At 47.8% G+C, this 20,523-nt stretch overlaps 1 protein-coding gene across 1 annotated transcript; it reads left to right on the forward strand.

Moving 5' to 3' along the window:
- Positions 1-732: 732 nt before the first annotated feature.
- On the forward strand, positions 733-19,802 carry LOC136426446 (uncharacterized). Its single transcript, XM_066415111.1, has 21 exons — positions 733-1,077; positions 2,607-2,801; positions 3,351-3,590; positions 4,473-4,570; positions 5,081-5,309; positions 6,061-6,209; positions 6,842-7,074; positions 7,622-7,629; positions 7,796-8,052; positions 8,438-8,583; positions 9,288-9,428; positions 9,811-9,919; positions 10,467-10,676; positions 11,190-11,351; positions 14,933-15,105; positions 15,482-15,711; positions 16,596-16,753; positions 17,432-17,609; positions 18,229-18,368; positions 18,897-19,055; positions 19,404-19,802. The coding sequence occupies exons 1-21, from the start codon at positions 804-806 to the stop codon at positions 19,500-19,502; spliced, it is 3,588 nt and encodes a 1,195-aa protein (XP_066271208.1). The 5' UTR covers positions 733-803; the 3' UTR covers positions 19,503-19,802.
- Positions 19,803-20,523: the final 721 nt, after the last annotated feature.

Raw genomic sequence — 20,523 nt, forward strand, 5'->3', positions numbered from 1 at the left:
GTAAACGGAAGAACTGCTGCTCTTTTTGATAAGAGTGGTGGGTTCTTTAACGTGCTAGTGACTTAACTCAAATACGGGAATTCTATCTAACGTTATATCCGAGAGATGTCTGTAGCCGAAGCTTTAAATCTACCGCCTGATCATGAGTCAAGTGAGGAATTTGGCGTTTAGAGCCTTTCCCAATGACACAACATCGTGACCGGGCAGGGATTCAAACTCAGTACCTCCGGATCAAGGTTCTGAGTCAACAAACCTAACCGTAAGGCCATCGTGCCACCATGTTTGCTGATAAATATTTACAATCTAGTGATGTAAGAATTGTATAAAGTCCGTGACCTCTGACCTACAAAGGTCCCCGCTGAAGGTAAGGTGTCACCTTGCCGGCGTTATCTCGTCCGGTACAGGTACAGGTGTGTGCACAGGTACAACATGCCAGGTACAACACCTGCAGGAGTTCCCAGGTAACGATACCTGCACATGTGTTCCATTTGAAAAGCCAGTGAGGGTGAAAAATAGAGAAGAGGATTTTTCTGACCATTTTTATTTCCGGTAAATACTTTTATTTCAAATCCTTTCCAATTTGCATTAATTTCCTCTTATTCCTCGTACAGTATTAGTAGTTTTTCCAGCTCTTTTGCTTGTCATACCCTAAAATCTTCACCACTCTACCCCCTTCAACAATGTAATGCGTTGCCCCTTTATGTACATTATGACATGTTGTCCTATGAACCGTTTTCTACCATACTTTTCTAACTAGAATCAGTCAAGTAGCTTCTCCCATTTCCCTACAGGTACGCACAACCATGCCGGGTCGTTGGAGATTATTCCTCGGGCTGCTAGCGTGCTTCCTCCCGCAGGGCCGCGCGGCGCTGCCCCCTGGCTGCACGGTCCTGGAGGACCAGACGTTCTCCACCGCCGACGTGTCGGGCATCTTCGGGGTGAACCGGATCCTGGCGACCGAGGCGCCTCCGCAGCGCGTCGGGACCCTGCGCGACCAGGGCCCGCTGCCCACCGGCCACTTCGCCACCAACCAGATCAAGCCGCACACCGCGCCCATGCGGCTCTTCCCGTACTCCGGTAAGCACTGTGGTAGAAATGAAAAATTCCTAATGCAACAAAAAACTTCAAAATAAAATGCAGAGATGAATTTTGAAATTCTAAATTCTAAACACCCGGACAGGGCGATATTTTGGGTTATAAAACGGGGGGCGCCGACGCCGATGGCCATCACTAATTTCTAGTGATATCTCGTTCCCTGGGCCATTGATATATCATTTCATGCCAACAACCTGTGATGTTTACTCGTCAAAGCATAGTGTATTCCGGTAGACTTCACCCTCCTCTATGGGCATTCCGGTGTAAAAAGGGCATTCCGGTAAAAAGGCAGACCATTGTACTTGTATCACACGGGCTTCCGTCGAATGATTCGAACGCACTTCACATGCACCGTCCCCCTGGGGCTCTTCCCGTACTCCGGTAAGCGTGTTGAATAATGATAACTTTAACGCCAGGTACATAATTCCTCCACCCTGAAAAGATACGTCGAAACACATCTCCAGCCCAATGTCCCCCAGTATAATGCACTCCTGTTTATCTAAACTGTGCATACCTGGGGGTGCTGCACTAGAGATCTCTCAAACCCACGGTTTTACAACTTGAGTGGTCCGAAGTTTTTATGTAACCCGGCGGATTGATGTTAATGGAGGTTACTTTTCTAAATCGTTTTCTACTTGAGCTATTTGAAGGGTTTGGCTTCTTTTCTTCATGCAATGGATTATGAGTTGCCCAACGGTTGGTTCAAGTTATTCGTAATGTTTACCTTGAAGGCATTGGTTAAAGTATGGTAAAATGGCACCAACCAAACCGTTGAACGGTTCAACGGTTTGATTTGAGCCACTTCACCATACTTTTACCAATTCCTTGATGATGAACATTACGAAACGTCGCATCTGACTGCAAGTTACCGTACCAGTCACTACACGCCATTTTAGATTCAAACCAGATGATATCGGCTGTGACGTCAATGGTGAGAGTACAAATAGCAGCCGCCTTGTCGGAACCCAAGACAATAATTCTAAGAAACTTGACAGAATTGTTCATGTGTCGGGTGCTCTTCAAATTTACCTTGACAAGACTCAGTTAAGTTGATATATATGAAAATCAACAGATTAGAACTTTTCTCACTTGAGTAGTTACGTGACTGTAAATAAGCTATCGCTATTTCAGTAGCACTGGAACATACCCCCAACCCTTGATATATATGAAAATCAACTGTTTAGAACTTTTCTCACTTTAGTAGTTACGTGACTGTGAATAAGCTATCGCTATTTCAATAGCACTGGAACATACCTCCAACCCACCCATTTTTGATTGACAGCGTTTCAGACGATTTTAATGCTCAAAGAACTGTAAATGAAATGACAGATGGAAGGAATAGAAGTCCGCGAATTTCTAATAGGAATTCAGCCGTATGACCTCAATACTACTTAAGCACCTAGGTTCGGCCAGCTTATATTTAGTGTGCCTTCAATACTACATAACTGATTATCTTATGTGCGGTCATCCTGCCTGCAAGTTTCATGCTCCTGACCTTGTCGTCCCGGCAGCCGTCCTGTCCCGGGAGGGCATCACGTACGACGCCTACACGCTGGACCGGTGGAACGCCACCGTGCGGTCGGACGAGATGATGCAGCAGACGCCGAGCCGCCAGGGGGCGCCCTGGGACAAGGTGGTCAGCGTGGGCACCAACATGAAGCAGATGGTGTCCGGGCCCGACGGCGCGCCCAAGGCGGCATTCACAGGTGGGGCGAGGGAATACATTATCTTATCACAATTCAAATGACTTGTGTAGCTCTTAAAGGCGCTGACAGTCTCGTCGAAAACCTATCAAAGTGATCAATCAATGTCTCTGTTTTTTATTATTTAGCAATGTCTTTATTGCTCATCATTGAAATAAACCTTTGGTACTATATATGAACCTTAGGTCTAACTTCATCGAATTATTAAGGTAATTAATCAATTAATCAATTATATGTTGTTCATTTATCCAGATAAACACACTTATAATTTCCTGTCTGTTCGATCACTGGGAGCTAACTCCGGAGTATGTGTTGGGGGAAAGAGGGCATTAGGAAGCTAGCAATGTAGCTATTTGCTCTCTATTCAAATGATGAATACGATTATGATATCCGACTTAGCTTGAAATTTCATATTTCACGAACATGGACGGGGGGCGCCATAAACTTTCTGCAACTTATGATCCACTGCTCACCGGGCCGCATGCTGCACATGGCCTGGTGTCCTCCGGTCCTCCTCAACGTTACTTTACTTAATGATCCGTCTGTTCGCAGGAAACTCCGGCGTCCGTGTGGGGATAGAGGGCAGTGGAGAGCCCGTGATGACGAGTGTGGGGCAGCTCCACGCAAACTTCCTCTTCTCCAACGGCGAGGGCTCCATGGAGGTGCCGCTGGTCAGGGGCGCCCCCTTTCTGACGCACCTGTTCAATGCAGCCGACCCAGTACTGGCGCCCTACTGCCTGAGCGCGGTGGACGGCGTCGATACCGACTTCCGCTGTCCGACAGAGACATCTGGTGAGAAAAATCTTTCCTTTTTTCTTCAATTCCTTAATTTTTCATACAATTCCTTAATCTTTTCTTCAATTCCTCCATCATTTCTTCAATTCGTTTGTTTTCTTCAATTCTTCCATCTTTTCTTCAATTCTTCCATCTTTTCTTCAATTCTTCCATCTTTTCTTCAATTCCTCTATCTTTTCTTCCTCCATCAATTCCCTTAGAAAGTTAGCTCTCTTCTGATTGTTTAGCTTGCATTTGTCTGTGTGCCTCTGACATTAAGAAATGAAGCTGGATGAAATTTTGCTTCCCGAGAGTACAAACCTCTGACACGTTCAGATATTTTGCCCAATATGATCTATATGTTTGTTGTCAGCAGTTCAAAAGAAAGATTCTAGAGGGCGAGAAATTTATCATGACGTCTTCCAGAAATGAAAGCTTACTCGAAACAAAAACAAAAGCATGGAAACCAATTCTTATGGTCTTCTATCCTTCTAACAAATTGACTAATGTGGAAGGAAGATAAACACCTTTTGCGTATAGCTTGGTAGAATATCAACAACATAAGCAAGGGCTCTTAATATCCAAATATTTTCAGAGCGATCGTAATACATGTACTGTAAAAATGCCTCCGCTCCTGAGGCGTCGCCAAAAAGTAACGTTACTGAATAGAGACTGGTTACATTTTGGCGACGCTTCAGGGGTGGAGCCATTGGAATAGTACTGAGATCAAATTCTATGAATTGCACACATTCCCTATGGAATTAGTTTTGCATCAACACTTTGCAGGAAAGGTCTTTGCACATAGAAGGGAGGAACTCTAATCAAATACTTGGGACAAAGAATAGGCGGTAGTGTGCACAGACCGTTACAACTTTTTAACGATACTTTTTCACCTGCCAGCGGCTGACGGCGGTTCGGGGTTCGGGGAGGCCACGTGCAGCGGCGGGAACCTGGAGCTGATCCTGCACGTCACTAAAGCGGTGGACGACATGAGCCAGGTAACAAGAGCATTTACTTCCGGGTTAATCTCTCAGGACTAATAGACGACATGAGCCAGGTAACAAGAGCGTTTACTTCCGTGTTAACCTCTAATGACGACATGAGTTTGTCATGGCGGGGGGGGGGGGCGGGGGGCTTGTCAGGAAAAAATAAATGGTGCAGACAGAAAACGTGACGGTTTCCCCTCCTAACATCTGCTTGGAGTTTAGTATGAAAAACGGCCCTTCCAGAAAACGTTATAATCTCCCCTCACAGTTCCAGAATGTGCTTGGTAATGGCCCGATTTACACTTGAGTTTTGGGCCCCATTTACACACAGGTTTTCGGCTTTTGGCTGCTCAAGTGGAGTTTTTCTACTAGAAAACGCTAGTTGAGTGGCGAGGTGTTCTCTTTGCACAGTGCAGAGTTGACTCCACGTCGACTCAAAAATGCAAGTGTAAATTGGGCCTTTGAGTCGACTTGGCGTCGACTCAAACTTGAGGTTCTGACAACATTTGCGTCACGCTACAGGTGCAGTGGGCAGCCGAACCCGCCGGTGCCTTCTCCGGCAACATGCACAGCTGCGATACCGCCACCTGCCGCATGGACGACGACGGGCGCACCGTGCGCGTCAAGCCGAGCCTGTCGAACGTCGGCGGCACAATGGCGTACGCCTTCAACGTGGTGGGGCGCTTCGTGGTGCCGTGGGGCGACTGGAACGCCAACCCGCTCACCGTCTCATGCTCAAGGAAGAGGGAAGGTAGGTGGCACACATTCAGTATATCAGTCACATCCAAAACTACTATCACATCATAAACAGACCATCTTTGATCATCATCATCATCATATCGGGCAGCTTGCCCGGACTAGGGTTGCTCTTTCCCTCCAGGCAACACGGTCCGCCATAAGTTGGTCTAGATGTTCAGACCTCGCTCCTACATCCCCAGCAAGTTGGTCTATGTAGGTCCTTCGGGGTTGCCCGACAGAGGAATGCCCATGAGTTGGCGCCCAGAGTAGGAGTTCGCTTACTAGCTCTTCTTTGTTTCAGCTCTTCTTTGATCATCTTTGAAATCTTTGAAATCTTTGAAATCTTTGAAATCTTTGAAATCTTTGAAATCTTTGAAATCTATGAAATCTTTGAAATCTTTATTAGACATGCTACGTTCACAGACTCTAGATGATAGAGTCTGAATTGAACTGGTATTTACATATGTAAAACATTGACTACTAGTATTCTTTAACGCTTTGCTCATAAGCGAATATCTAAAACTTCTCAACAATCATTCATTGTTGTGGCTCTTGTCCCTTTATTTCCGACAGGACTATAACAACACGCTCATAACATTAAGCAAATTGTTGGCGGTCACTTCATACCCATCACTTCCGACACGTGACACCAGTAACGGGTCAAAGGTGCCAAAGAAGCCTGTAGTGCCCCCCGTCTCTGATCACGATGCGTGGAGATGGCGATAACTGCTGATTAAGATCACACGTTTCGTGCCTTCCCACAGCCGAGAGCAGACTGCAGCCTGCACCCAGGGCGCTCTGTGCTGAGCAGATCTGCCTGTACCCCTCCTGCCAGCCGCTAGGGGGCGGGCAGCAGCAGTTCCAGCTGACCATGGACTTCGGCACTCAGGTCTCATACATGGAGGAGATTCAGGTAACCACTTGCAACGTTGCTCAACACTTCAATTCTCATAGGCTGCTTTAACATTGCCGAAGACTAGGAACTTGCGACTATCGTTCAAACACATAGTTCATAGGGATTCAGGCTTATAAAGAAACTCCATGACCATGGTACTTGGAGAATTACATAGTCCTCATATGAGTTCCACGGCTACATGTAGCATAGCATGTTTTAAGGCTGTTGTGAAAAAGGGCCTGTTAGAGGCCGTATTTTCTGAACATTCAAACTGGAAATGGCAGCATTATCCAGATACAAATCCCGGTAGAACTCATTGAACGGGGTTCTGGTCATTGAGAATCTGGCTGCAATATGATGTCAACATCTCCCCAGGTTGCTGTAGACACTGCAGACAGCTGCTAGTGTAAACAGTGTGTCCCATACAACGCCAGTGTAAACGGTGGACCCATCTTGCCCCCAGGCTGCGGTGGACACTGCAGGCAGATGCTAGTACTATTGTGAGCGGTTTATCCCATCCAATGTTAGTGTGAACAGTGCCCCCACCTTGCCCCCAAGTTGCCGTAGACTCCGCCGATAGATGGCATAACCTATCCAATGTTAGTGTGAACAGTGTGCTAGTGTAAACAGTGCATCCACCTTGCCCCCAGGTTGCGGTGGACACAGCCGACAGGTGGCCGAGCACGCACGTGATGCTGACGTGTAACCCGACCCGCTGCACGCTGTCCCCCGACGGGCTGACCGTGACCTACACCGCCACCGTGCCGCAGGGCCAGCTCGCCTACGCAATCAACAGGATCGGCTTCTTTGTCTCCCCCGCCGGGTTCTGGATAGACAACCCGCATTACTACACATGCGACGGATCAGGTGAACTTTCCTCTTAGTTTTCACCTCAAGGATATATCAAGGTTCCACCTTACGGAGCTCAAAGTTGGTTGTTAGTCACATTTGGCTCAGAGAATGAGTCAAATTTGACAGAAAAATACTGAATATGAGTATACTGCTAAAATGAACAGTTATGATGCTGTGTATACTGCTAAAATGAACAGTGTTTCTCTCGGTTAGAGTAGTAGTGCACTTTCTGACCAGGTTACATTCATGTGTATGATCTAGTCAATGTCGTTACCAACTCAAAGATAACACATTTTACACTGCATTCTCTACAACCTTCTTTAGACTTACTGACCCAACACTTCGTCACGTAACTGTATAGGCACGTGACTCCGGTAGTGGGTCAAAGGTGCCGGGAAGTTTGTATCGTCCCCCGTCCTGTCGTGCTGGTCCATGGGCCCCGATGTAGTCATTTTGTATCTCCTCACATAGTAAATCCGTTTCAGTGTCCAGTGTGCTAAACCTTCCGCAGGAGCAATTTGTATCGCCGTGATTCGATGCAAATAAGCCCATTTGCGGTTCCGACTACGCATGTGCAGTGTCAAAGGTGAAGGCCCCCAGTTTGTAAACAGTTCTCGTATCGACATTGTCTAGATTTACATAACAACGTCTAGACGGGTTTTGTTTTACGTCTCAGTGGCCTTTACCTTTGACACTGCACATGCGTAGTCGGAACCACAAATGGGCTTATCCTCTATGAAATTTCCTCCAAGGTTCTCAAACCACAACCACCGCCACCACCGCGAGTACCACCAGACCCACCTCTGGTACCACCACCACCAGACCTACCGGCGGTACCACCACCACGCCGCCCGTGGTCCCGCCCGGGCCCGTCTCCTCGGGGGAACTCTCCGCCTGCACCGAGACGATCTGCCGCACCCCCTCCTGCGCAGACATCGGGGGCGGCTTCCAGCGGTTCACGCTGGTACTGCAGTTCAGTGAGCCGTTGGGTGGCATCAACGAGATTCAGGTTGGGGATTTATTTTCATTGAAAGTTTTTTAAATGACATGAAGTGAAATATGAAACTTTTCACTTTGGATAAGATTCAGAAAAAGATAGTAGCTGAAATCAAGTCCGATACATATATCTATACATCAGAAGGTGAGTTGGTATAAGCACAAAGTAACCAGAGAATATTTTGATTACATAGCATTGAGTGCAACTGCTAAGTCGTGTGTTTGCAGCTTTGCTTACATTCCCCAAAGTATGTTATTTTCTAAACAATGTTTCTGTCGCGAAAAGAAAAAGATAATCGGAACATTGTGTTTTGGGAGGCACAAAACCAATTCAACTGTAAAGCCAAGAGGGCCTTCAAGTAGTCGTATTTACTTGCGATTATACTCCACGCCGCTAGGTGGCAGCAAACACGAAGGACGCCTGGGACAACTCCCACCCCATGGTCACGTGCACAGGCGACACCTGCAGTCTGTCTTCAGACGGCAGGACGCTGCAGTACGTCTCCAACTTCCCAGAGGGCGTGGTTTACTACGCCATCCACAGGTAAGTTTCATTTCTCTCCAAAGCATGTTGATGTCATCACCTTCGTGAAATTGGAGGCATTGTTTTCGGTTTGTGTGTTCGTTTGTCTAGGTGTGCGTCAGCAGATGTGTCTGCAGTTATGTGAACATTGCAGAGTGACAGCATGTAAGACACAAGTGGTGTAATAGGATACTTGCAGCATTGGAAGCCTGGTTTGGCTCGGGTCTAATGTTGTTGCTATGGCAGACAGCCAGAAAGTGGTTATGCGTATGTTTTTACAGGTTTCATCATACTGGTTGATTTGAAACGTCTTTTTACGGTGTGCTTGACTGTGCATTTGCTTGTTGCAATTTCATTTTCACAGGGTGGGTAAGTTTGTGGACCCGCCCACCTTCTGGGACACCCAGCCGTACGAGTACCAGTGCCGCTGTTGTTGTTGTCGTTGCTTATGCTGTTGTTGTTGTTGTTTATGTTGTTGTTGTTACAGGGTGGGTAAGTTTGTTGACCCACCCACCTTCTGGGACACCCAGCCGTACGAGTACCAGTGCCGCTGTCGTTGTTGTCGTTGTTGTCGTTGCTTATGCTGTTGTCGTTGTTGTTACAGGGTGGGTAAGTTTGTTGACCCACCCACCTTCTGGGACACCCAGCCGTACGAGTACCTGTGCGTGTTGTTGTTGTTGTTGTTGATGTAGTTGTTGTTTATGATGCTGTTGTTGTTGTTACAGGGTGGGTAAGTTCGTTGACCCACCCACCTTCTGGGACACCCAGCCGTACGAGTACCAGTGCGGGGGCGGCGGCGCGGTCCTTTCCGGCGGGAAGTCCTTCGTGCTAGAACTGGACGAACCCGGGAACAAACTCAACCACAGGTCGGACTGTGCTCAAATATTTAATTCTTCCACAATAATAGCCGAAGTTATCTGTATTAATCTGAAATTGTTAATGAAAAAGACGAAATGAACGTAGATTCAAGACGAGACGAAAAATTGGTATAGTCCAAATAGTGTACACACTTGGACATGGTGACATCCATATTAGGGAGTTTGCAATCACGTGACTTTGACGTAAGCATTACTGCCAAGCTGGTTGGTTAAACTTGAAAGCTGTCATGTAATTGTGACATTTTACCACAAATTTGTAGGTTCGATTCTTTGAATGTCGCTATCGGCCGATATGTCACGAGCAAAACTCCTGACTGTGACCCTTGTCACGTGACCCATGTACATGTAATAACAGTAAATCTCTCTCCAGGACCCGGAAGTTCGTGGCGTACTTCTCGGAGGAGATGACGTTATCTGTTGACGCAAACGGCGCGAAATTCTCCCCCTCCAGAGGCGGGAAGTTCACCGGCAGCATGCAGGTCGGACCAAAAACTATGAAACGTACCAGCACACAGACACATTACTATCCCCACCGCCCAGTTCTGTATTATAAGGCGTGCATTCCTCTTCTCCATTTCGTGAAGGGCCATGAAGTTGAAAATAAAGGCAGCTCCCAAATAAAAGGGTCAAAGTTATTCAAACTTTTTAGGAACGCTTTCCTGAACCCGAAAGAAGCATTTAGACAGAATATTGCAAAAGGGCTTGGATTGAAATTTACAACTGTAATGTGGGCAACTGGGTTGGTCCATGTTCATGAGACTAGCCAAATCGCGTTCGTTTGTTTCAAGTTAGCTTTTTGTATAGAAATGCTCTGATAATAATGTAAGATTAAACGTTTCGAGCTACTAGTACTTCTACGCTAGTGTCACTTATGTTCTGTAAGGACATAACGTTACTTATCAGCTTTAAAGTGCGATGTTTCCTAATGCTCTCGCCCAAGTATTTCCTGCTGATTTTTGTCAGAAGTCTTAATGATTTTCAGATCATTGTTTTGTTTACTTTTATAAATGACTACTTCATCCCCAGCTGGTGTATGTTGGCAGCACGGCCCGAGGTGACCTGGATGGCGCACGCGTACTGGACCAGTACGCAGGCGTGTACCCCTACCGACCTGACGTCACTTCCTGCGCGAGCGGCAACTCGGGATACATCAACTTCCGGTGGAACAAGCGCGGCGGCGACTTCTTCGGGAGTAACCCTCGGGAGGACCTACTGATGATCGCCGTGCCGCATCAGGTGGGCAGCCGGTCCGGGACGGGCTAGATAACTACCCCTGGCTCTGTGGTTGGTGAGACCAAAGTCTGTGTAAACGGGGTAAGGCAGAGGAAAAACGGACCAATGCCCTTAAAAATACAAAGCAGAAGAAAAGAGTGGCATAAGGGTGAAGTTTGAATCTTTTTGTAAGAAAGTTGACAAGACTACTTAGAAAATGCCATGGAGTAGACTTTATGGTGCCTCAGACTAGATCTGATGTTTTTTTTTGTTTTTTTTTTTGCAATATACCTTTTTTTACTTTTTGGTGCGTTGGTAATTTTAAGCCATCAAACAGGCAACCCCAAAAAGCGCAGAACTGAAAAACTAGTTTAAGATGGAGGAAAGTGGCCAAAAGAGATAGACTGAATGATCATTGTTGTGTTTGAAAGATCATTGATCATGGGCGGTCAATTAAAGACCGTCGAGAAATTTGTCAATCATCTGGACGCGCAATAATCTCTAACAGGCCCTGCCTCTGTGGATTTCCCCGTTCAGGAAGAGCTGCTTGCTGCGCACGGCACGCTGGTCTCCACGCCCTTCACCTTCAAGGGCTACGTGGGGGACGAGTGGCTGATGGAAGAGCCGCTTCCCCCCGCCGGAATGGATCCCGACCCGGTCGCCGTGAGTCAGATCAGGAACGATCCCGCCAAACTACAGGTACGGCAACGTCTTGCTGTTGGATTGTCTCGATCGTTCAGTGATAAGCTAGCCCAAATAGTAACAGATAACTTTTATCACATCTTGTGTATAGGTTGACTCGGGCCTCATGCCTGAGGAGGAATAGATCTTAGCCCTGACCTAAAGCAGGAAATGTTTACTTGTTTTTGTTTCTATTCATTCATTTGCTTGATGTACTGTCGTGATATAGGAGAATATTTGATACATTCCACAGAATAAAAACAAAAATAAGAACCCTGAAAGTGCATTTTTGGTGCCCCCGTTCCCAAAAATTACACCCACAGGTACAGGTGCTTATGATAGCCTTTTTTTAGGCCGTGGGGGCAGTGGGTTGTTATCCACTGTGTCTAGGGCACGGTATTGGAAGGCGGGGCATAATCCTCTACTTCCACCGCCTTTCGGCTCCCCAACCGAAGTCAGGTACCCATTTCTACACCTGGGTGTGGTGAGGAAAGTTGTGCATGGTGTCTTTTCCAAGGACAAAACATTGGTGGCATGTCAGCGGATTCGAACCTCTAGCTTCTGGGCCAAATACCCCTAAACGTTACACCAACACGTCACCCAATATATCTTTTACACCAACACGTCACCCATAGAGTAACTTTGTGTGCTGTTTCCGGCAGTTTATCCTGGACGCCATCCGGACGGACAGCAGCAGCTAGAGTAAGTTACTTTGTGTGTTGTTTCCGGCAGGTTATTCTGGACGCCAACCGGACGGACAGCAGCAGCTGGAGTAAGCTACTTTGTGTGCTGTTTCCGGCAGGTTATTCTGGACGCCATCCGGACGGACAGCAGCAGCTAGAGTAAGTAACTTTGTGTGGTGTTTCTGGCAGGTTATTCTGGACGCCAACCGGACGGACAGCAGCAGCTGGAGTAAGCTACTTTGTGTGCTGTTTCCGGCAGGTTATTCTGGACGCCATCCGGACGGACAGCAGCAGCTAGAGTAAGTAACTTTGTGTGGTGTTTCTGGCAGGTTATTCTGGACGCCAACCGGACGGACAGCAGCAGCTAGAGTAAGTTACTTTGTGTGCTGTTTCCGGCAGGTTATCCTGGACGCCATCCGGACGGACAGCAGCAGCTAGAGTAAGTAACTTTGTGTGCTGTTTCCGGCAGGTTATTCTGGACGCCATCCGGACGGACAGCAGCAGCTAGAGTAAGTAACTTTGTGTGCTGTTTCCGGCAGGTTATTCTGGACGCCATCCGGACGGACAGCAGCAGCTAGAGTAAGTTACTTTGTGTGTTGTTTCCGACAGGTTATCCTGGACGCCATCCGGACGGACAGCAGCAGCTAGAGTAAGTTACTTTGTGTGCTGTTTCCGGCAGGTTATTCTGGACGCCATCCGGACGGACAGCAGCAGCTAGAGTAAGTAACTTTGTGTGCTGTTTCCGGCAGGCTATTCTGGACGCCATCCGGACGGACAGCAGTAGCTAGAGTAAGTAACTTTGTGTGCTGTTCCCGGCAGGTTATCCTTGACGCCATCCGGACGGACAGCAGCAGCTAGAGTAAGTTACTTTGTGTGCTGTTTCCGGCAGGTTATTCTGGACGCCATCCGGACGGACAGCAGCAGCTAGAGTAAGTAACTTTGTGTGCTGTTTCCGACAGGTTATTCTGGACGCCATCCGGACGGACAGCAGCAGCTGGAGTAAGTAACTTTGTGTGCTGTTTCCGGCAGGTTATTGTGGACGCCATCCGGACGGACAGCAGCAGCTAGAGTAAGTAACTTTGTGTGCTGTTTCCGGCAGGTTATTGTGGACGCCATCCGGACGGACAGCAGCAGCTAGAGTAAGTTACTTTGTGTGTTGTTTCCGGCAGGTGATCCTGGACGCCATCCGGACGGACAGCAGCAGCTAGAGTAAGTAACTTTGTGTGCTGTTTCCGACAGGTTATTCTGGACGCCATCCGGACGGACAGCAGCAGCTGGAGTAAGTAACTTTGTGTGCTGTTTCCGGCAGGTTATTGTGGACGCCATCCGGACGGACAGCAGCAGCTAGAGTAAGTAACTTTGTGTGCTGTTTCCGGCAGGTTATCCTGGACGCCATCCGGACGGACAGCAGCAGCTAGAGTAAGTAACTTTGTGTGCTGTTTCCGGCAGGTTATTCTGGACGCCATCCGGACGGACAGCAGCAGCTAGAGTAAGTAACTTTGTGTGCTGTTTCCGGCAGGTTATTCTGGACGCCATCCGGACGGACAGCAGCAGCTAGAGTAAGTAACTTTGTGTGCTGTTTCCGGCAGGTTATTCTGGACGCCATCCGGACGGACAGCAGCAGCTAGAGTAAGTAACTTTGTGTGCTGTTTCCGGCAGGTTATTCTGGACGCCATCCGGACGGACAGCAGTAGCTAGAGTAAGTAACTTTGTGTGCTGTTTCCGGCAGGTTATTCTGGACGCCATCCGGACGGACAGCAGCAGCTAGAGTAAGTAACTTTGTGTGCTGTTTCCGGCAGGTTATTCTGGACGCCATCCGGACGGACAGCAGTAGCTAGAGTAAGTAACTTTGTGTGCTGTTTCCGGCAGGTTATTCTGGACGCCATCCGGACGGACAGCAGCAGCTAGAGTAAGTTACTTTGTGTGCTGTTTCCGGCAGGTTATTCTGGACGCCATCCGGACGGACAGCAGCAGCTGGAGTAAGTTACTTTGTGTGCTGTTTCCGGCAGGTTATTTTGGACGCCATCCGGACGGACAGCAGCTAGAGTAAGTTACTTTGTGTGCTGTTTCCGGCAGGTTATTCTGGACGCCATCCGGACGGACAGCAGCAGCTAGAGTAAGTTACTTTGTGTGCTGTTTCCGGCAGGTTATTCTGGACGCCATCCGGACGGACAGCAGCAGCTAGAGTAAGTTACTTTGTGTGCTGTTTCCGGCAGGTTATTCTGGACGCCATCCGGACGGACAGCAGCAGCTAGAGTAAGTAACTTTGTGTGCTGTTTCCGGCAGGTTATTCTGGACGCCATCCGGACGGACAGCAGCAGCTAGAGTAAGTAACTTTGTGTGCTGTTTCCGGCAGGTTATTCTGGACGCCATCCGGACGGACAGCAGCAGCTAGAGTAAGTAACTTTGTGTGCTGTTTCCGGCAGGTTATTCTGGACGCCATCCGGACGGACAGCAGCAGCTAGAGTAAGTTACTTTGTGTGCTGTTTCCGGCAGGTTATTCTGGACGCCATCCGGACGGACAGCAGCAGCTAGAGTAAGTTACTTTGTGTACTGTTTCCGGCAGGTTATTCTGGACGCCATCCGGACGGACAGCAGCAGCTAGAGTAAGTTACTTTGCGTGCTGTTTCCGGCAGGTTATTCTGGACGCCATCCGGACGGACAGCAGCAGCTAGAGTAAGTTACTTTGTGTGCTGTTTCCGGCAGGTTATTCTGGACGCCATCCGGACGGACAGCAGCAGCTAGAGTAAGTTACTTTGTGTGCTGTTTCCGGCAGGTTATTCTGGACGCCATCCGGACGGACAGCAGCAGCTGGAGTAAGTTACTTTGTGTGCTGTTTCCGGCAGGTTATTCTGGACGCCATCCGGACGGACAGCAGCAGCTAGAGTAAGTAACTTTGTGTGATGTTTCCGACAGGTTATTCTGGACGCCATCCGGACGGACAGCAGTAGCGTGGCGTTGGACGCGGTCTGTACGCAGAGCAACAGCTACGGCGTGGGGAAGGACATCGCCATGGTAACCAGGCTCGCAAGCATCTCCCGCGCTTTCGAGACCAACCACTACCATCAGCTGGACGAGAAGATTCGCAGGTAAGCTTCTTCTTAGTGTTTCTTGCTGCGAGATAGTATTGTCAACGCAACGCTAGACAAACAGTACTTCAACTGAACTTACCTCACTTCTTGCGCTGCTGTGGATCAATGACCTACTCAGGGTCATAGCAGATCTGTAAATCACACAAAAGAGCTGGGTTACAACGCTATGTTCTGACACCCCCTATAGATGTTTCGACACCCCCTATCTTCCGAGATATCCGTACGTTCCGAGACGCCTATGTTCCGACATAGTCTATGCTCCGACACACCATATCAAACCCTAACCATTACCCTAACATAAGGGGGTCGGAGCATAAGACTGACTCCAAGAACAAGACTAACTTTCCCCGTTGACTCCCCGTGTCCTCACCAGGTGCCTGGAGAAGTGGCTGCGGATCGACGACTCCCTCAGCGCCGCCAACAAACTGGAGTACGACCCGGTGTGGGGCGGGCTCTTCATCGGCAGCTCCGACCCCAACAACTTCGACCCGCACGCCAACTTCGGCTTCCCCATGTACTCCGACCACCACTTCCACCTGGGGTACTTCCTGTACGCGCTGGGGTACTACGTCAAGTACCACAACCACTGGGCTCACGCTGGAGGTACCGCTGTAGTTTATGTAACCATGTAAACCATAGCCAGTAATGCACAAATCCTGCAACCACCTCGTCCACCGTGGTACTTCATATACGCGCTGGGGTACTACGTCAAGTACCACAACCACTGGGCTCACGCTGGAGGTAACTTTGATAGATTTTCTGCAATTACTGTGATCATGTAAGCCATAACCACTAGAGCACAACTCCACAGCAACCTCCTCCTCCACCGTGGTACGTCAGGTACGCACTCTGGTACTACGTCAAGTACCATAACCACTGGGCACACGCGGGAGGTAATTTGTACTTCATGTAATCATGTTAACCATAGTACAACTTACGGGCAAGCTTTAGGGCAAGCAGCGCTTCCACCTTGGTACCGTGGTACGCCCTGGGGTACTATATTAAGTGCCACAATCACTGGGCGCACACTGGGGGTAACTTTTATAGACGAACTGTCATTCAATCTGTAGTTTATGTAATCATATTAGCCATAGCCAGTAAAGCACAACTTTAGCTAGTCTAGGGAAACCTCCTCTTCCACCGTGGTACTTCCTGTACGCTATGGGGTACCACGTCATGTACCACGATCACTGGGCTTACTCTGGAGTTCGAATCGTGCTGATCATCAGCTGATGTACGTGTTTTAACATCATACAACACGACTGAAGACATCAAATGCACTGATCCACAGCCAGCTGAAAAACTTTGTCATTGGTAATTCAGTGGTGACCGAGAAGGCCGATATGTGTGTTGGGTTCTTTAACGTGCGTAGGTTTGACGTCATAGTCACCCCCTTACACGGAACCGAAGAACATGAAGCGCTTTATTGAGTGATTAACATTTAGCCTGAAAAGGTATCATAGTTAACACTCGTTAACCCTCTGCAGACCATATGGCGCGTATAGTGTCGGTGGCCCGTGACGTTGGGAACCCGAGCACGCTGGACCCGCACTTCCCCGTGGTGCGCCACAAGGACTGGTACCTCGGCATGTCCTGGGCAACGGGGATCGTGGGAGGGGCGCGACAGGCGGAGTCCTCTACAGAGGTGGGTCTATACTATAGAAACCCTGACACTAAAGCTAACATTTACACTAACACAAGGACTGGTACCTCGGCATGTCCTGGGCAACGGGGATCGTGGGAGGGGCAAGGCAGGCGGAGTCGTCCACGGAGGTGGGTTTGTAGTCTTTGCTAGCAAGGCAATAGTAGCATAACTAATTTCAATGCAAGCAAAATGAACTGAAAGGGCATGAAAATGGAGTAGTCAAATTCTGCAAAGTTTTAAAGTTTTCCATCATTGAAAAAAAGACCCATCAGTTTTGTACCATTTATTCTTAATAGCACAATAACAGTCCACAACATCACAAGCTATCTGACACCAAAAACATCAGGACCATATAGCACTCACAGGTTAAAAGATACGAAAAACGGAAGTTCTGCTGCAGTACCGAGGTCACACACCAGGTGGCCCAAAATCGACCTTAACCTTCGTCTTCCCAACACCTACCCACATACCAGATATCATCACAATATAGTACGCCAAGAGGTTCTTAAGTTAAGCTAACAACAGAAGTCCGGAAACATAGACACAGACAGACAGACAGACAGACATACCCAAAACAATATTTCTACTTTTCATAGAGATAACAAGTACTTTTCATAGAGATAACAAGTACGGGCTATTTTGCGCACTCATTACCCTAACCTTTGTCCTCCCGTCCAGGCTATCAACTGTTACCACGGTCTGGCGGCCCTGGGCGAGGCGCTGGGTGATGACGTCATGAAGCAGGTGGGTCAGATAACTCTGGCCACGGAGATCCGGTCTGTGCGTCACTACTGGCACGTGAGGAACTACAACAGACACATCTTCCCCGAGTACATCAAGACCTACGGAACTATAGGTACGTACTGACTACAACAGGCACATCTTCCCCGAGTACACCAAGACTTACGGCACTATAGGTACGTACTGACTACAACAGGCACATCTTCCCCGAGTACATCAAGACTTACGGCACTATAGGTACGTACTGACTACAACAGGCACATCTTCCCCGAGTACATCAAGACTTACGGTACTATAGGTACGTACTGACTACAACAGGCACATCTTCCCCGAGTACATCAAGACTTACGGAACTATAGGTACGGTGTTATAGCTGCTGATGTACATGTATGTAGTTCATGCAGTAGCAACAGTAATCGGACCAAGTTCAGGGCCAACAGTAAGATGTTGCAGTCTGACGACTGGCAGATCCTCTTCTTGAGCCCAAGTTCCTTGAAACTCAATCCGACTGTAGATGCTGAGATGGCCATGATATACATGTAACATACGGTGATGAAGGTTAGACATCCAGGTAATAAGATACGCCAATAAACAATTACTCAAGCAACTGGATAAAGATACTGTAACTTGTTCCTGTTTCTGTACTTTGGAGGGAATCCGGATGCCATACATTTTGTTTGAGGAGATCTGCATGTTGAGCACATCAAGGAACCTTCACACATTTTACATTGCAGGCCAGTTTGCCGAGGACGCGATTTTCTACTACACGCTGAACTGGCCGTGCTGGCCGTACGAGTTTCCCATGCGCCACGCCTGCCTGGTCGGCATCCAGGTCATCCCCATCATCAGCGTCTCCAACCTCTACATGGATCAGGTCAGCAATTCTTCTTCTTCGGTTGTTTCCTTTGGTTGTTACGTTACGTTTGTTTCATGTTTGTGGATTGAGAACGACTGTGTTGGCACTAACTCAACTCATTACCCTAAGAACCCTACACACCTATCGAGAACCGTTAAGAACCCCTCATAACCGTTAAGAACCCTACACACCTATCGAGAAGAGCAGGAGTGAACCCGTGTGCTTGGCTGAAAACGTGAGCAGTGGCAAAGTTGCATTGGTACCATGCTTAACTTTTGTTTTACCTTCTTCTCGAGTCACCACTTCAGTCTCCCGCTCCAGTACTCCGCATACGCCCTTCTTCTGGGGGTCAGAGGATCTCAGAGACTTTTTTATATTTTTATTCATTTATTGGTTCAGCATGTACATCCCAGGGCTGCCCAACTAGCCGGAGGCTATTACCAAGGGCGAACCCATGTGCGGCCATAGAACTGTAGGGGTCAGAGCTTCCAGATCTTTGATTTAGGTTGAAACTGTACATACGACGACCCTTTGTGTCCTGTGCAGGAGTGGGGTCGGTCGGTGCAGGACGTGTGCGACTGGGCTGTGAACCCCTGGAACGCCCCGGGGGCAGGGGACGTCGACCCCTCCATCCTCCAGCCCGTGCAGAAGGGGTGGGGGGCGTTCTGCCATGCGGCTGCCTCCAAGGCTGACGCTGCTGCAGAGGTGAGTCACAAACGTTAACATTCACCTTTATCTTAGAGAGACGGGTTTAATATATTTTACAGACCAAAAAGATTGCAGTGTTGTCGACTTCTTAAAGTTCGCGAATAGTTTCATCAGGTTGGTTAATGACTGAATAACCAAGAAAATGATAACAGCCGACCGTCCGTCATCTTCTCCAGGGCAATAATGACTGGTTCACTCTGAACTGCAGCTAGGTGTCGCTGCTTACAATGCGGTCCCAAAGTACTTGTCACATACAGAGATTTTTTAAAGCAACAATAATGAGGGAATGCGGTTCCAAACGTAAATTTATAAACTAAGGTGAATTCTGTTAACATTTATTTCCAGACGGCAGCCGCGGACTACGTGCGTCAGCTGAGCACCGGGGAGTTGGTTGGAGGAACGGGACTGGCGAGCACCCTGCTGTTCATCTACGGTTCCACATAACCACACAACAGGGCCAGCAGCACTAACCTAGCAGCCTGAAAATCAGGCTTCATCGGCGGAAATTAGTCTCTATCAGACTTCTCTGTGGGCTGGTTAAATGAAATGGGTAAAAATATGGCAAATGTTGTTTATTTTGTCATGAAGATTGTGTTTTTGGGGCTCTGTTTCTAAGCGTCCTTTCCAGGGTTTCGGAATTTTCGGAAGCAGGCTTGGGAAGTGTTCTTAAAAAGGCTGAGTCTGCACCTGTATTTGGTAACTAAGTTATCCCTTTGCTGAATAAATAATTTCTGATCCATGAAACCATGTTGTATCATGTCAGTCTGATTCTTCGTTTAAAACACGGGCGTGTTTCTTTTTACACGACTTGGGTGGAAAGTGCTCTGTAATAATTCACCACCGGCAAATAGAGTACATTCGGCCTAAGTGATGTTGCTCCATCACACAGTCACATGTTGTATGATACCAGTCATGATATAAAGGATATAGGAGATTCTTTATACACAACCAGGTATTGATCTCACCTCCTAACGTTTCGATGTCTATCAGACACCTTCTTCAGAGCTTCTGACTGGAGACGAGGGGGGATACAAACTTAGCCACGTTTGGGACAGTGTTCTCACCGCAAAAGCGCCACCTACATCGGCTACTTATAGCGGTGAGAAGTAGTACTCCAGTCAGAAGCTCTGAAGAAGGTGTCTGATAGACATCGAAAAGTTAGCAGGTGAGATCAATACCAGGTTGTGTATAAAGAATCTCCTATACCCTATATTCTACCAACCTGATGAAATTATTTTCGGCAGTCATGATATAAAGATCTATTGTCATTACATTTGCCCTGCTCTCATAAACTAGATGACTTGGACAGGAAGAGAGAAATAAATATTATAATAAGCCCTTGCATAACAGATCACACAAAGACAACAGAAGACGATCTCGTTTCAATAATAATTCTATTTCTTGACACATATTTCTAAAATAAATATCATTTATAAATATTTGAGACAATTTTTCTACATATATT

The sequence above is a fragment of the Branchiostoma lanceolatum genome, chromosome 2 (genome assembly GCF_035083965.1).
Source record: "Branchiostoma lanceolatum isolate klBraLanc5 chromosome 2, klBraLanc5.hap2, whole genome shotgun sequence".
In the NCBI taxonomy this organism is placed as follows: domain Eukaryota; kingdom Metazoa; phylum Chordata; class Leptocardii; order Amphioxiformes; family Branchiostomatidae; genus Branchiostoma; species Branchiostoma lanceolatum.

Bases quoted from the DNA above. Each gene is read 5' to 3' on its own strand.
- LOC136426446 (XM_066415111.1), top strand. From the start codon at position 804: ATGCCGGGTCGTTGGAGATTATTCCTCGGGCTGCTAGCGTGCTTCCTC. The intron at 8,584-9,287 runs GTAAGTTTCATT...TTGTTGTTACAG, and splicing joins GTTTACTACGCCATCCACAG to GGTGGGTAAGTTCGTTGACC. The intron at 16,754-17,431 runs GTGGGTCTATAC...CCTCCCGTCCAG, and splicing joins AGGCGGAGTCCTCTACAGAG to GCTATCAACTGTTACCACGG.